The sequence below is a fragment of the Dermacentor andersoni genome, chromosome 11 (assembly GCF_023375885.2).
Source record: "Dermacentor andersoni chromosome 11, qqDerAnde1_hic_scaffold, whole genome shotgun sequence".
Lineage (NCBI taxonomy): Eukaryota > Metazoa > Arthropoda > Arachnida > Ixodida > Ixodidae > Dermacentor > Dermacentor andersoni.
In genome coordinates, this window is record NC_092824.1 from 13,239,541 (window position 1) to 13,253,362 (window position 13,822).

General features: G+C 46.4%; 1 protein-coding gene across 1 annotated transcript in view; it reads right to left on the minus strand.

Annotated features, from left to right (window-relative positions):
* Window positions 1-913: 913 nt before the first annotated feature.
* LOC126517910 (arylsulfatase B-like) overlaps window positions 914-13,822 on the minus strand; it is a 307,571-nt gene continuing 294,662 nt past the window's right edge. The window contains exon 10 of the mRNA XM_050167739.3: window positions 914-1,199. Coding sequence (XP_050023696.2) covers window positions 996-1,199 — 204 coding nt within the window. The 3' untranslated portion in view covers window positions 914-995. The remainder of the gene's footprint in view (window positions 1,200-13,822) is intronic.

Here is a 13,822-nt window from a genome sequence, read left to right on the forward strand (position 1 = left end):
AAAGTAAAGCCGAACAAGACGAGCAGCCACGAGCTGATCGTACAGCCTGACCAACGCGATAGGTGGTCTTGTTCTGCACCATCTGGCCACATGGTGGATAGCTCGCATGTAGAATGACACTGTCGTTGTCTTTTCGCAGTGAAAGTTCTTTCCTTTCGCCTTCAGCAGACACGTGGCAACAGATGGCAAGCCCTCTGAAAGTGCGTGAAGTATCCTAAGATTGCTAATCACATCAATACCATTTTAGAAGAACGTTCGCTCGCAAAATAGCCAGTGACTTAGCTCCGTCGATTAACCGGGAAGCAGTTACCCAGGAGTGTGATTTAATAGCGGTTCAGACAGCGTTTTGCTGACAAAAGCGCGATTCGGACCAATCACGCGAGGTTAAACAATTTGCTCTCTGAACAATGTTCGCGCCCTATACGACAATGCTTGAAACGCTATATGGCAAAGGAACCGTCTCAGAATATGGTCTTGAAGATTCAAAAAGGCAAAGTTGTCATTAAAGCAGTACAGATGCAGATTCTTTAAATTGTAGGCACTCTACTAGCTGCGTCTCGTGCATAAAAGAATCATGCTTCTTTAGGAATTATGAATACTGGAATGCATATTATTTCGATAGAATAGAATCGGTCTTAGGGTGTCAGATCTGGTGCCATTGATATTTTGTGACGTCATGAAACAGAGCAAAACTTGCTACGTAGGATTAGGTCGTGTTACTGATATATAAAGTAAATAAATCAAGAATGCTGCACCCGTTTTTTCAGACTGCAGTAAAGTCAAAATTGGTTCATAAGTATCATGGTAAATCGCTTCTGGGGTATTGACGCTTGCCACTATTTTCTGTACGGTTGAGTGGGTTTTAACTCTCATCCAACTAAGAAGAAAGTTTTAAATGTCATATCAACGTTCCTTTAACATGAATGAAAACTCACTTTATTTAGAAAGTTTGTCGCTAAGTTTACAAGACGTTGCTTCACGTCATTTGGAGCAACTTAGGGCCGCTCTGACATCGCCCTGGCGAGCGCGACGATGGATTCGTGACTGCACCGGGTCAGCGGGCTGCTCCTCTTGCCGACCCAGGGAGAAAAGGTGCAATTGTTGCGTTCTGGAAAGCCTCTGTAATCGAGCTGGTCATCCTTCGGCGGCACAGATATTGACTCGTAGTGTCGTAACCTCTCCATCATGTGCTGCAGAATCTGTAAGAACAACTTCATTTCAATAATACTCTCAATCCTGCTGGAGTCGAAACAGAGCATATAAAACATAAGGCTCTCCCACAGCACGAACAGCAAGGGATGAATAAAACTAACCCTAGAAAAAAGAACAATCACAGAAGCAACTCCCTGTACACACACTCAGACACACATATTAAAGGGTATCGCAGGCGACGCCTTCAACTTGGCGGTTTTCGGCAACGTCTCTGCTACTGAAGCGGTCATCGAGGAATGCCAGCGCTTCGAACAAGCTAAGAGCAGCACGCTGATCAGGCTGCACATCGTGCGCCTGCCCAATACTGCTGCTATGTAAACTAGTGAGGACCATCCCCGTCAACGAACCACATGTAACATCGTAACTTGCGTGCCACGAGCTCGAGGCGGGCTATTCGCCATCCTTCTCCGCGAGCCTACCGATCCATCACGAGCCACGATTGGATGATCCAGGCCGTTTCCTGAGAAGAAATTGAAAACGCTAGTGTCAACTCCGCGTCCCCGTCGACCCCCCGGAGCCAGTTTGCAGCAGTGTCCTCGCTGCCCTCCCCGACAATCCTTTCCCGCCACAACCCGGCTGAATTGCTCACCTATGAGTATAAGCCCGTCTGCTTCCACTGCTGCATCACTGACCACATGACTCATCATTGCCCGGACAGGGGGCCAATTCCGTCTGCGGCATACGCTAGTGCGTATTCCCGTGTCCCTACTGCCACTCGCCAGGATCATACGGCCGCTGACACCCCTGCACCGAACTTTCGTATACAGCTAATCGCCGTCGCCTCAACGTCTTCTGTCTCCTGTTCTAGTGCGCATTGCTGTTTCGTACCAGACGGCAAGATATGAAGCTGAAAGTCTACAGTGCTATTTTTAACACGAGAACTGCGCAGAATTATTGGGCATCCTTTCGCGCATGAGCACTCCTTTGCATAAAAGAAGCTACAATATAAGCGCTGTAATGCCTCAGTGGTTACAACAGAATTATATATCAATACACTCTGTTGAATTCTAGCATTCTGTCCTGTCCCAACTTTTGTTCCGTTAGTCTTGTTAGCACTAGTAACTATGTCACAGCAAATACATCAACACCAACTAGCCCAACTTTATGCATTAAACACTGAAAAGCTTTTCGAATAAAATGACTGTTGGTGATATTGTACCCTTCGCCTAATATGAAACTTTGGATAAAGGGAGCGCATTTTTCGGTTCCCTCGAGTTCTGTTTAAGCGCAGTACACTGTATTAGGCTTCAGCTGAAAACGAAGTACCCTAAATACAAATTCTGAGGAGTAAGAGAAAAGGCTGTGTTTAGGCAACATGACGAAGCTCTCAGCCATTTGATCTTAAACAGGCATCAACATGAGGTAAAATACCTATAAAATAACACATCACTTGGCAAATAACCTACAGTTAACTCCCATAGTAGAATCTGCAAGGTATAATTGCACTGAAATGTGCACAAGTGCAACATGCTATCGCGACATCAGTACGGTTTCCAGAAAAGCAAATCAACTGAAAGTACGTTACTTTATCTTATGGAAAAACTTATATATAATATGGAAAACCATTTATATACATTAGGCATTATTTAGATTTAAGAAGGCATTTGATTCTGTTAAACACAACATTCTTGTTGCTAAGCTTCCGTGGTATGGAATACGTGGTACACCTCTCTGTTTGGTTCGCAGCTGCCTGTCAAACCGACCGCAATCTATTAATTACAAGGATCAATTCTAGGTCCTACACTGTTCCTTCTCTACATTGATGATACTGTTTCTGTTCCTCACACTACCGAAATAGTTCTTTATGCAGATGACACAAGCATTTTCTTTTCTTCTGCTAGCTTGGCTACTCTCACACCTTTGGCATATACCTGGCTACAGCATTTATCAGAATGGTTATATGTCGATCAACTACAACTAAATGTAAGCAAGATGACGTTTATAATATTCCACGTCATTAATAAACCGCTTATATCCAATAACTTAATTACGTTCCGATCTGAGGTGCTAGAGCGAAGAACAATAAAAAATGTTAAGAGTTCAATTTCACGAAAACCTGGGATGTACGCAGCATGCAGAGTTCGTGATACACACTGTTTCGAAAACGATAGGTGTGTTAAACATACATCGTACCTTATTACTCAGGCACCTCAAACGCCAGCTATATTTTTATTTAATTCCTTCCAGTTTTCATTACTGTATCCGCATTTGGGGAGCTACGTCTCAAAACAAATTAAATAATATCTACCTCACGCAAGAGACCTGTCCGTTTTATTCACAACTTGCCCTATCGCGAACATGTTCCCTCCTATTTCATCGTGGACCGTATTCTTGGTATTCCTGCTATGCACAATCATCGTCTTTCTGAAGTTTTTACTCAATACACAGTTGATTATCAATTATTTATATCCACATACACTAACGCTTCCACGAAATACGATTTCAGGTGTTTGATATTTACCAAGCCAAAAACAAGAACTAATCACGGATTGCAGTGATTAAATTGGCAAAGTCAAAATTTATTAAATACCCACCCGCAATTAGTCTTTAATTACACGTTCTCCTTCATGACGTTCAGATGGATCAAAAGTTAGATGTGTTAACCGCAATCGAGGCAAAGGTGTCATTCTTTGAATGTGAGATAACAGATATGAATACGGTGGGCCTGCAAAGGCTCGAAGAGAGAGCCGAAGACAGAAAATTGGAGCAGACGAGCAAAGCTATTTGTATATGGCCTCCCTGAAACAGAGGGAGAAAGCAGTGAAAGCCTAGAAGCGGCTGTGAACGACAACATAATTAAGAACACTCTTGGTCGGGAACCCATCGGTATTGAGCGCATCCACCGTTTAGGTAGATATTCAAGAAACAAAACGAGACCAATCATATTAAGGCTTCTCGACACTAGACATAAGATTCAAATATTGCGAAAAGGCTACAAGCTCAAAGGCTCCAACTTGTCTGTCGGAGAGGATATCAGCCGCAAAATGCGGGAGACTAAAAAGAAACTCTGGGATAGTGCAAAACCCAATCGGAAAAAACACGAAAAAGTATCTTTATCATATGATAAGCTCTACGTTAATGATCGCGTATTTGTTTGGGATCCCGAAAAAAATAATGAAATGGTGTCACTACAAAAAAACATAGAAAGAAATCGTCCATCAACTTCAAGCCAAACAAATGTAACACCCTAACAAACAAACTTGAGACCCTAACAGTGCTAAATATAAATGCGAGAAGCATAGCAAACAAAGTAGAACTCCTGGAAGGACTGTTACTAGAACACAACTCGGATATAGTGGCCATCGCTGAAACCTAACTATGCCCAGGTATCTTCAATTACAAGATATCTCCACCAGGTTACTCTGTTATTCGTAAAGATAGGCTGTCTCGCGGTGGTGGCGTGGCCCTGCTTCTTAAGAAATATATTCCATTCGTTCCACTCCCTGAAGTCTCCAATGTGGAGGCTGTGTTTTGTAAAATATTGTCACGAGTATAAAACTATTTGCACGTTGTATTTACAAAGCGTATATATACAGCTGCCGAGAATCCCGTGAGGCTCTTGCCACTTCGTCCTCTTCACCGTCGACGAGCTTATCCTCTTTTTCCACCGGAACACGACCCCCGGTAGAAAAAGCACCATCCCGGTGCTTCGGACGGGCACGCCCATGAAAACGGCACACTTTTCTTCAGATCAGTGAGAGGGCGTGCTATGGTGGCAAAAACTTTAACAAAGCGGCGGAAGTAAGAGCAAAGGCCCACGAAACTTCGGACATCTGTTGAGGACCGTGGAACAGGGAACTCTTTCACAGCGAGAGTTTTCTCTGGGTCCGGTCGGATGCCAGTCGCATTGACGACATGTCCAAGAACAGTAATCTCACGGTGGCCGAAGTTACTTGGAGTTGAGCTGTAGACCGGCCTTGCCAAAAACGGCAACTACAGCTGAAAGGCGCTCAATGTGTGTGCTGAATGAGGGCGAGAACACAATAACGTCATCTAGATAGCACGGACAAGTCGACCACTTGAATCCTTGGAGTAATGAGTCCATCACACGCTCAAAGGTAGCCGGAGCGTTGCATACCCCAGAATGCATAACTTTGAAGTGTTAAACACCATCAGGCGTTATAAAGGTGGTCTTTTCACGATCCAGATCATCGACAGCGATTTGCCGATATCCGGCCCGCAGTTCGATAGACGAAAAATACTGTGTCCCGTACAGGCAATTAAGGGCGTCATCAGTATGAGGTAGTGGGCAGACGTCCGGCTTCGTGATGCGGTTGAGGTGGCAGTAATTGACGCAGAATCTCTGAGCCATCCTTCTTTATGACCAGCACGACAGGGGACGCCCAGGGACTTGACGATAGCTCAACAATGACTTTTGCTAGCATGGATGGGTGGATTATCGCCTTTATGGATACGATGTTTAACAAGTTACGTCTGGCCTAAGGGTCGGTTGTTCAAGTCGAATATATCCTTGTAGGAAAGCAATAGACTGCAGAGCTGTTCAGTCTCCGTAGGAGGGAGATTCGGGCAATCATTTTCCTAATGTCGTTGCCAGTACATTTGTCAGACCGGAAAAGCTCACACGAAGCGTCGGCGGCAAAAGTTTCAACGCAACTAACTTCTAAAACAGTGATTGCAGTTAGGGTGATATTTTTAGGCAAAATTTGCTTAGCGAGCCCGAAATTCACCACAGGGAGATACGTGCGATTTTCTGTGACCCTCAGGATTCTATGCGGGACAGTAGTGTTGTGGGTGAGAACGATGGCAGTTATGGGAGCGGAGATGTAGTCACCATTGGGCATTGGCGTAGAAGGCGAGATATCGATGTATGTCAACACTTGTGGTGGAACGTGAACAAAATCAGTCGGTCTTAGGCGAATTTCGTGGGGTGTCGCAGGAACAGTCGATGAGCGCTGAATGGGCAGAGAGGAAGTCTAGGCCTAGTATGAGGTCATGGGCGCATTGGTCAAGCACAATGTAAAGGACGACAATATGGCGGCCGGAAATGCTCACACGTGCAGTACACATTCCGACCACGGTCACCGTGCTACCTTCGGCGATTCGCACGAACCGAGTAAAGGCAGGCGTAACAATTTTCTTTCAATAGCGGCGTAGGCGACTGGTCATCATCGGTATGTATGCTCCTGTATCTATGAGTGCTGTGACGAGTGTGCCATCAACTTGAACGTCAAGAAGGTTATGTCTTGTAAACAGCGTCAAAGGAGGATTTTGCGGTGAATACGGCATTGAAGCACCACCTTGAGGTGCCGCATTGCCTAGTTTTCCCGCTGGGACGGTCCTGGGTAAGTCGGCGAGGGCGAGCGGTGAAGCTGGGGCGGACGTGGCTGGCGACGTTGAGGTGAGGGCGAGCGAGCATAGCGGTGAGTCGAGGTAGTGGCGTCGGAAGCGTCGTAGAAGCGACGGGGTGAGGAACTTCGGGGCGAACTTGAATTCCGGAAGGTGTTTCGAGGAGGGGACGGCCAACGGCTCCGGCAGTGATGGGAAACGTGACCGATTCGGCCGCAGCAGAAACAGATCGGCTTGTCGTCAGGTGTACGCCATTCCGATGGATCCCGGGTAGTGTAGGCATAACGGACACTGTGAAGTGGACTGCAATAGGACCGAGTCATAGGAACAGGGCGGGTGTCAGGGCGACTCAAGCAGCAGGCACTAGGAAGACCCATATTAGCGATTTACTGGCAAACCACGGACTGGATCAGCGATATCGTCTCAGCAGTGCATTCCAAGACGTCTGTTGAGGCGAGGCAGGAAACGCTGCTTCGAGTTCGCGGCGTGCAATTCGGGTCACGTTTTCGCTTTGAGGTGGCGAGCTAGATTGGTCGGTGGGGTCGGTACAGGCAGGGGTCGCTGCAGTATTTGGAAGCCGTGTAAACTGATTGTATATAGAGCGACTCTTCGCCTGCTGGAAACGGCGGCATTCCTTCATGATGGCGTCGACAGTCGATAAGTTTCTAAAGACCAGGCGGTTGAATGCGTCATCCGCGATGCCTTTGATAATGTGTTCAACCTTCACTGCGTCTGGCATAGACGTGTCGATTTTATGACAGAGGGCTTGGACGTCCTGAATGTAGCAGACATACGACTCGGTAGCAGTTTGGGCACGCGTGGCGAGTTGTTGCTTGGCGGCTAGTTGTCGACCGGTCGGATTACCAAAAACGCTGGACAGCTTTTCTTTAAACAAGCCCCAGCTGGTCAGCTCTTCCTCGTGTGTGTAAAACTACGTTCGCGGTGTTCTGTCGAGGTAGAACACGACATTGGCGAGCATTATGGTCGGATCCCAGCTGCTCACCTTGCTGACGCGCTCATACATCTTCAACCATTCTTCTACGTCAATGCCATCGAGGCCGGTGAACTTGCGGGGTCTTGCGGCTGAGGTAGAGCAACGTACTGGGTATGTGTAGTCGGCATTGCAGATGCAGATGCGGTGCCTTCCACTGGAAGCATCGTCCCAGGCTGGGTGAGAGGTCCGCTGCGGAGCTTTGTCGCGAAGACGCGTACCCCGCACGTCCACCAAGATATCACGAGTATAAAACTATTTACACGTTGTATTTACAAAGCGTATATATACAGCTGCCGAGAATCCCGAGAGGGTCTTGCCACTTCGTCCTCTTCACCGTCGACGACCTTATTCTCTTTTTTCCACCGTAACAATATTGTACAATGACACCGGTATACTTACTGGTTGCGTCTATCGAAGCCCTACTAGTGGATCTGAAGGCGTGCTTTCCTTGCAGGAGTATACGCAATTCCACGTTCGTACCAGTAGAGTGATCCTCATGCGGGACTTCAATTTACCAGACCGGAACTGGAGTACCATGCACTACACTTCAGCCACATCCGCAGCACTTACGGATCTAATGCTAAATTTTAACCTCAACCAGGCAGTCGACCAGCCAACTCGCTCACAAAGCTCTACTTGATACTTGATCATACTTGATCATACTTATCACACTCTACTACTGATACTTGAGCATACTTGATCTCATACTCATAAGTAACCATTTCCCACTTCACGCAATTGAGATGGCAATAGTCGGTGGTATGTCGGACCACGACATACCTAAATGTAAGCTCTCGCTTGAAGGCAACACAAAGAAGCTAAACCTGGAGCGTGCTGTACTTGATTTTAGTTGAGCACCTCACGACCGTATTCTCATTCACCTGGCACATGAGTTTGATGCTTTTCTCCAAGCAGCTTCAGAAACGTGTTGTTACGTCAACACCTTGTGGCATCAATTTAAGTCAATCGTGCTACACTGCACAACAAACTTCATACCGATGAAACGTTGCCAACCACAAAAGAAAAATCCATGGATATCGCGTGAGGTCCTTCAAGCGAAGCATAAAGTAAGAAGACTTGGACATACCATTAAAAGAAAAGAGCCGAATCAATCTTTGAAAGACATATTTACCTCTGCTCTCGCTGACTTCAAAGGACACAATCCACACAGGTTTTGGAAATACTTTCGCCCGTGTTTAGGTGTGTCACCTAAACGGTCTCTAGAAGAGAAAACGGCTCGAGCGAACACATTCAATAACTTTTCCTTTTCGATTTTCACTTCTGATAACGGCTTACTTCCTTCCCTAACCTGCCCACCTAAAACCATCGATTCCTTAAGCATTACCGATGCGGAGTTCATCATCTATTACTTAATTTCGACATCAAGAAAGCTACGCGCAAGATAATATCCGGAATGAATTTTTAAAAACGTATGCAGAATGGTGTAGCAAATACCTTGCCATTTTATACCGCAAATCACTCGCGTCCGCACAACTACCAGATGACAGGAAAAAAGCGAAGCTGATTCCTATAAGTAAATCCGGCGACAGCAACGAACCTTCTAACTACAGGCTAATCTCACTTATCAGCACATCTTGTAAAATACTGGAACATATTATCTTCAAACACATCACTATATTTCTCGAGCAAGAAAATATATTAATACATCAACAACACGGCTTTAAAAGTGGCCTCTCAACCGTCACACAACTAACCGAAGTGGTGCATGACCTTGCGCTCAACCTAAACAGCCGAAGCCAGACAGACATGATCCTCCTCGACTTCAGTAAAACATTTGGTTGTGTAAGCTATGTAAAATTAGTTGCAAAACTAGAGTCTGCAATCGGAGATGGTCAGATTACTGCATTGATAAAAACTTCTTATCACATCGAACACAGTATGTTATTATAAATACCACCCCTTCCAGGTCTGTAGCTGTCACCTCCGGTGTTCCCCAAGGGTCAGTATTGGGCCCATTGCTATTTTTGATCTTTATTAACGACATTGCTGCTAACATTGAATGTGACATTAAGCTCTTCGCGGATGATTGTATTATTTATAAAGAAATTGTCAGTTACGCAGACCACTTATTATTAAACAGAGCACTTGATATGGTGTCCAATTGGTGTAAAGAACGGCAAATGTCAATTAACACCACTAAATCTGTCTGCATGTCCTTTACAACAAAAAAGAAGCATTCGGAATTTTCTTACGCTCTCGATGGCACTTGCCCGAATAAACTAAATAACCACAAATACCTAGGTTTGACATTCTCTTCTGACTTTTCATGGAACTTACATATAGGTTATATTACCGCAGTCGCATTACGCAAGCTTTTTTTTCGATAGACGATGTTTACGCCTTGAACCGACACACACCAGAGTACTAGCGTATACAACTTTTGTTCACCCTGTCTTAGAATACGCTAACATCATCTGGTTTCTGCACACATCAACTAACATATCAAAACTAGAAAAGGCGCAAAGAAAATCTGTGAGGTTCATTTTTAACAAATACAGGCCCTATGACTCCCCTACAAACCTCTTAGCTGATGCAGGTCTCAAAACACTATCTGTTAGGGCCAGACAAGCCCGCTTAAAATTCATCTACCAACTAATGTACGACAGTTATAAGATAGACCGAACTAAGTACATCACTTTGTCTACACCACGTCTATCGCGCGAAAAACACCCAGTTACACTAAACCAGTACAGCATTCGCAAAGACACGTTGAAGTTTTCACTTTTCCCACGTGCGATCTGAGAATGGAATCTCCTCCACTCAGACATAGTTTCCTCTCCATCACTTTCATCGTTCATCAACCTACTAGAGACATCAAACAGAGAAGACGCCACTTAACACACCCACATATCTTAAACTGCATTACTTATTTCTGTGCGTGGAATTTCTGCATTTCAACCACCAAAATGGCCGCTTCTTCGCGGTTATCTATTAGCTATATAAGTTCTCTAATCTTGCAGGGGTTATTCATTCACAATTTTTTATATAAATTCGAGTAATACAATATTGTGATGCTGTTATACCAACTACATTGTTATATTGTTAAAGCCATATTGTTATAGCAACCAAAAGTACTGTATCATTTGTGATTTCTGCAGCTGTTAAGGAAGCTTTTTCCTTTTTTCTTTCTTCCTTTTACTGTACCATGCAACATGACCTGTTTGTTTCTTCCTGTAAAACTGTGCCCCCCTGCTTTGTCTCACTGAGACTGGCAGTATTGCAAATAAGATAAATAAATTAGCACCATTCAGCAAGCAATCGATGGTATATTTCCTTGACTCTGTTTGGCATTGAATTAGAAATCATATTGTTACGTGAAACGACACGAGGTGCGACTATTTACAGTGTACTTACAATGAGGTGCACAGCAGCAACCAAGATGGTGGACAGCCTGCACACCAGACATACCCGTCTTCTTCGTCGTCTGCTCTAAGCAGAATGTCTCTCTCGAAATGAGTTGGCTTCGTTACATTATCCCCTGTGGTAGGAGTGCCATCTGGGTGCACTTTAAACAGTGATGTTAGAAGGAGGACCGTATGCTTTCAGTCCGCTGACATGAACTATGTCACTGGGAGCGATCATAGGTGGCGCAGTCGGCGAGACGGGGACAATCTCGTAGGTGACGTCCGTGACCTGGCGGACGATCCGGTAAGGGCCAGTGTACCGAGGTAACAACTTCTTTGACAAGCCAACACGACAGAATGGACACTACAGTAGAACTAAGGCACCGGGTGAGAAACGAACGTCGTGATGCCGGCTCTCATAAAGGCGCTTCTGGGTCGCTTGCAAGGTTGACAGTTAGTCATTATGGCTTAGTGTGGGCGATCTGCTGTGCATCACATGCATATTCGCTAGGCGGCGCTGTAGTATCCGGAAGTAGGGTGTCCAGTGGTAACCTTGATTCGCGGCCAAAGAGCATATGAAAGGGTTAATAAGCAGCGGTGTCGCGGTGCGGCGAATTGTAGGCGAAGGCGACGTAAGGTGGCGCGAGGTCTCAGTCACGGTGGTCAGATGAAACGTACCTTGAGAGCATGTCCGTAAGGGTGCGATTTAGGCGCTCAGTGAAGCCATTTGTTTGGAGATGGTAGGAAGTGGTCAACTTGTGCTGCGTTGACGAGGGACGCAAATGATCGTTGATCACACGGGACAAAAATCCGCGTCCTCGATCTGTGAATTGACGTGGGGCGCCGTGTTGTAGAATAACACCGTATAGCAAAAAAATTGGCAACGTCAGTAGCAGTACTGGTGGTGAGTGCTCGAGTGATTGCATACCTGGTCGCATAATCTATAGCAGGGGCTACCCACTTGTTGCCGGATTTTGATTCCGGAAAAGCACCGAGAATGTCTAAACCAACACGGAAGAAAGGTTCGGTCGGGATGAAGAGTGGATGAAGCAGTCTACCTGGGAGTCCGGCAGGTCGTTTCCAACGGCATTTATCGCAAGAGGCCACGTAACGTCAGATAGAGCGGGCGAGACCGCGCCAAAAGAAGCGATGCCGGGCACATCGCACGTGCGCGATAAGCCAAAGGTGACCAGCAGTTGGTTCGTCGTGAAGCTCACGTAGGACCATGGAACCCAGATGTTTAGGTACAACCAGAAGCACCTCAGGGCCATCTGGGTGGACGTTATGACGGCAAAGTGTGCCATTCAAGAGGACGAACATGCAGTGACGCGTCGTTAGGCGTAGATTCAAGATAGTAGATGGTGGGCGTAGATTCAACATCGCAAGGAAGCATCATGACGTTGCTTGTCACCAATTTGGAGAAACTTAGACATAGACAAGATGCAGGGGCTAAGCTCGATGTACGATACATCTGGTGGGTCAACAAGGTAGAGGGACAAGCAGTCCGCGTCCAGATGGAGGCGGCCAGACTTGTAGGCGACTGAATAAGAATACTCCGGAAGGCGCAACACCCAACGACCGAGTCGTCCGGTAGGGTCCTTCAGTGAGGAAAGCCAACAGAGATCGTGATGGTCAGGCGAAAGGTCTGATCCAATCATTTTTAGAAAAATGGTGTCGTCAGAACCTGGTGACTGGGAAACCTCAAGCTCATCAGGAGCAGTTATGGTGACAACCTTCCTGTCATTGTCTGTTATAGCAGTGAGTTGAGCAAGCGATATCTTGTCGGGCAACACTTGAGGGGTCAGACCAAAATTTAGGAGCGGGCACAGTTATCTGCTATTGTGCCGATGGCATGTGGTACAGTAACATTGCGCGTCAGTCGTAAGTCAGCAATAGGGGTGATGATATAGCCGCCGTCAGGAACGGGAGGAGTCGATAACAAACAGACGTATGTGACGGCTCGAGGCGGCAGGCGAAGAAAAGCGGTGGGGCTTAAGCGGCTGACAGCCGTGTCACAGGCATCTGATAGCAGAGGAATATCGAGGCAGAGTGTATCAAAATAACAATCAATTAAGCCCCAGTGTGCCGAAAGAAAGTCAGGGCCAACTATAAGGTTATGTGGGCAGCGAGCAATGACGGCAAAGAGAACAACAGTGTGACGACCGGCAATGCTGACACGGGCAGTGCACATCCCCATCACTTCAACAGCACCACAATCGGCAACACGGATTTTCTGTGTCGTAGACAGTGTCATAATCTTCTGCAGGCAGCGTGAAGGGCCGTTCATAATATTGTCACGTGGTAGAGACGGTTAAGAAGGCAGCAAAACTTTGATTAACGAAACGAGCGTTTCATTGGGCGAACTTGTGCCCTCAAAGACAGGCTACACTGAATGTACAACGGTAGCGGCGAACACACTTGGCGATCGTCGAAAATCTGTTCAGCGAGTCAAGCGCGTCGGCTTTTATACAGCAGTCGTCGAACGTTCGAGACTAATCGTTGGGACCCACGTGCCTCCCACAAAGTTCTACATCATTCGCGTCGGGCGATGAAATCACATAACACAAGGTTCGGCGACAACAGACAGCGGACAGAAGCATCGATAACTTTCCAGAAACTTCGGATGCATGCAGGCGCGTCCCTTGCTGTACGATAACATTTGTTAGGCGGCGAAACGTGGTCGCCCGATAAAGATAAGTACACGTGTCAATATATACGTGTGCGCCAGTATCGATGGGGGCGGTTACAGGAACATTGTCGACTTTTACTTCTAGGAGGCTATGGTGAGTGGGGACCGTCAGTGGAGGATTTGCAGGGGACGAGGGCATTGCAGCTTCACCTCCATAAGCTGCACGTTCTAGTTTTCCGGCTGCGTGCTTCCAGAGAAGGTCGGTGAAGAAAAGCGACGAGGCTGCAGTGAGCGAGATTGGCGGCATTGAAGCGA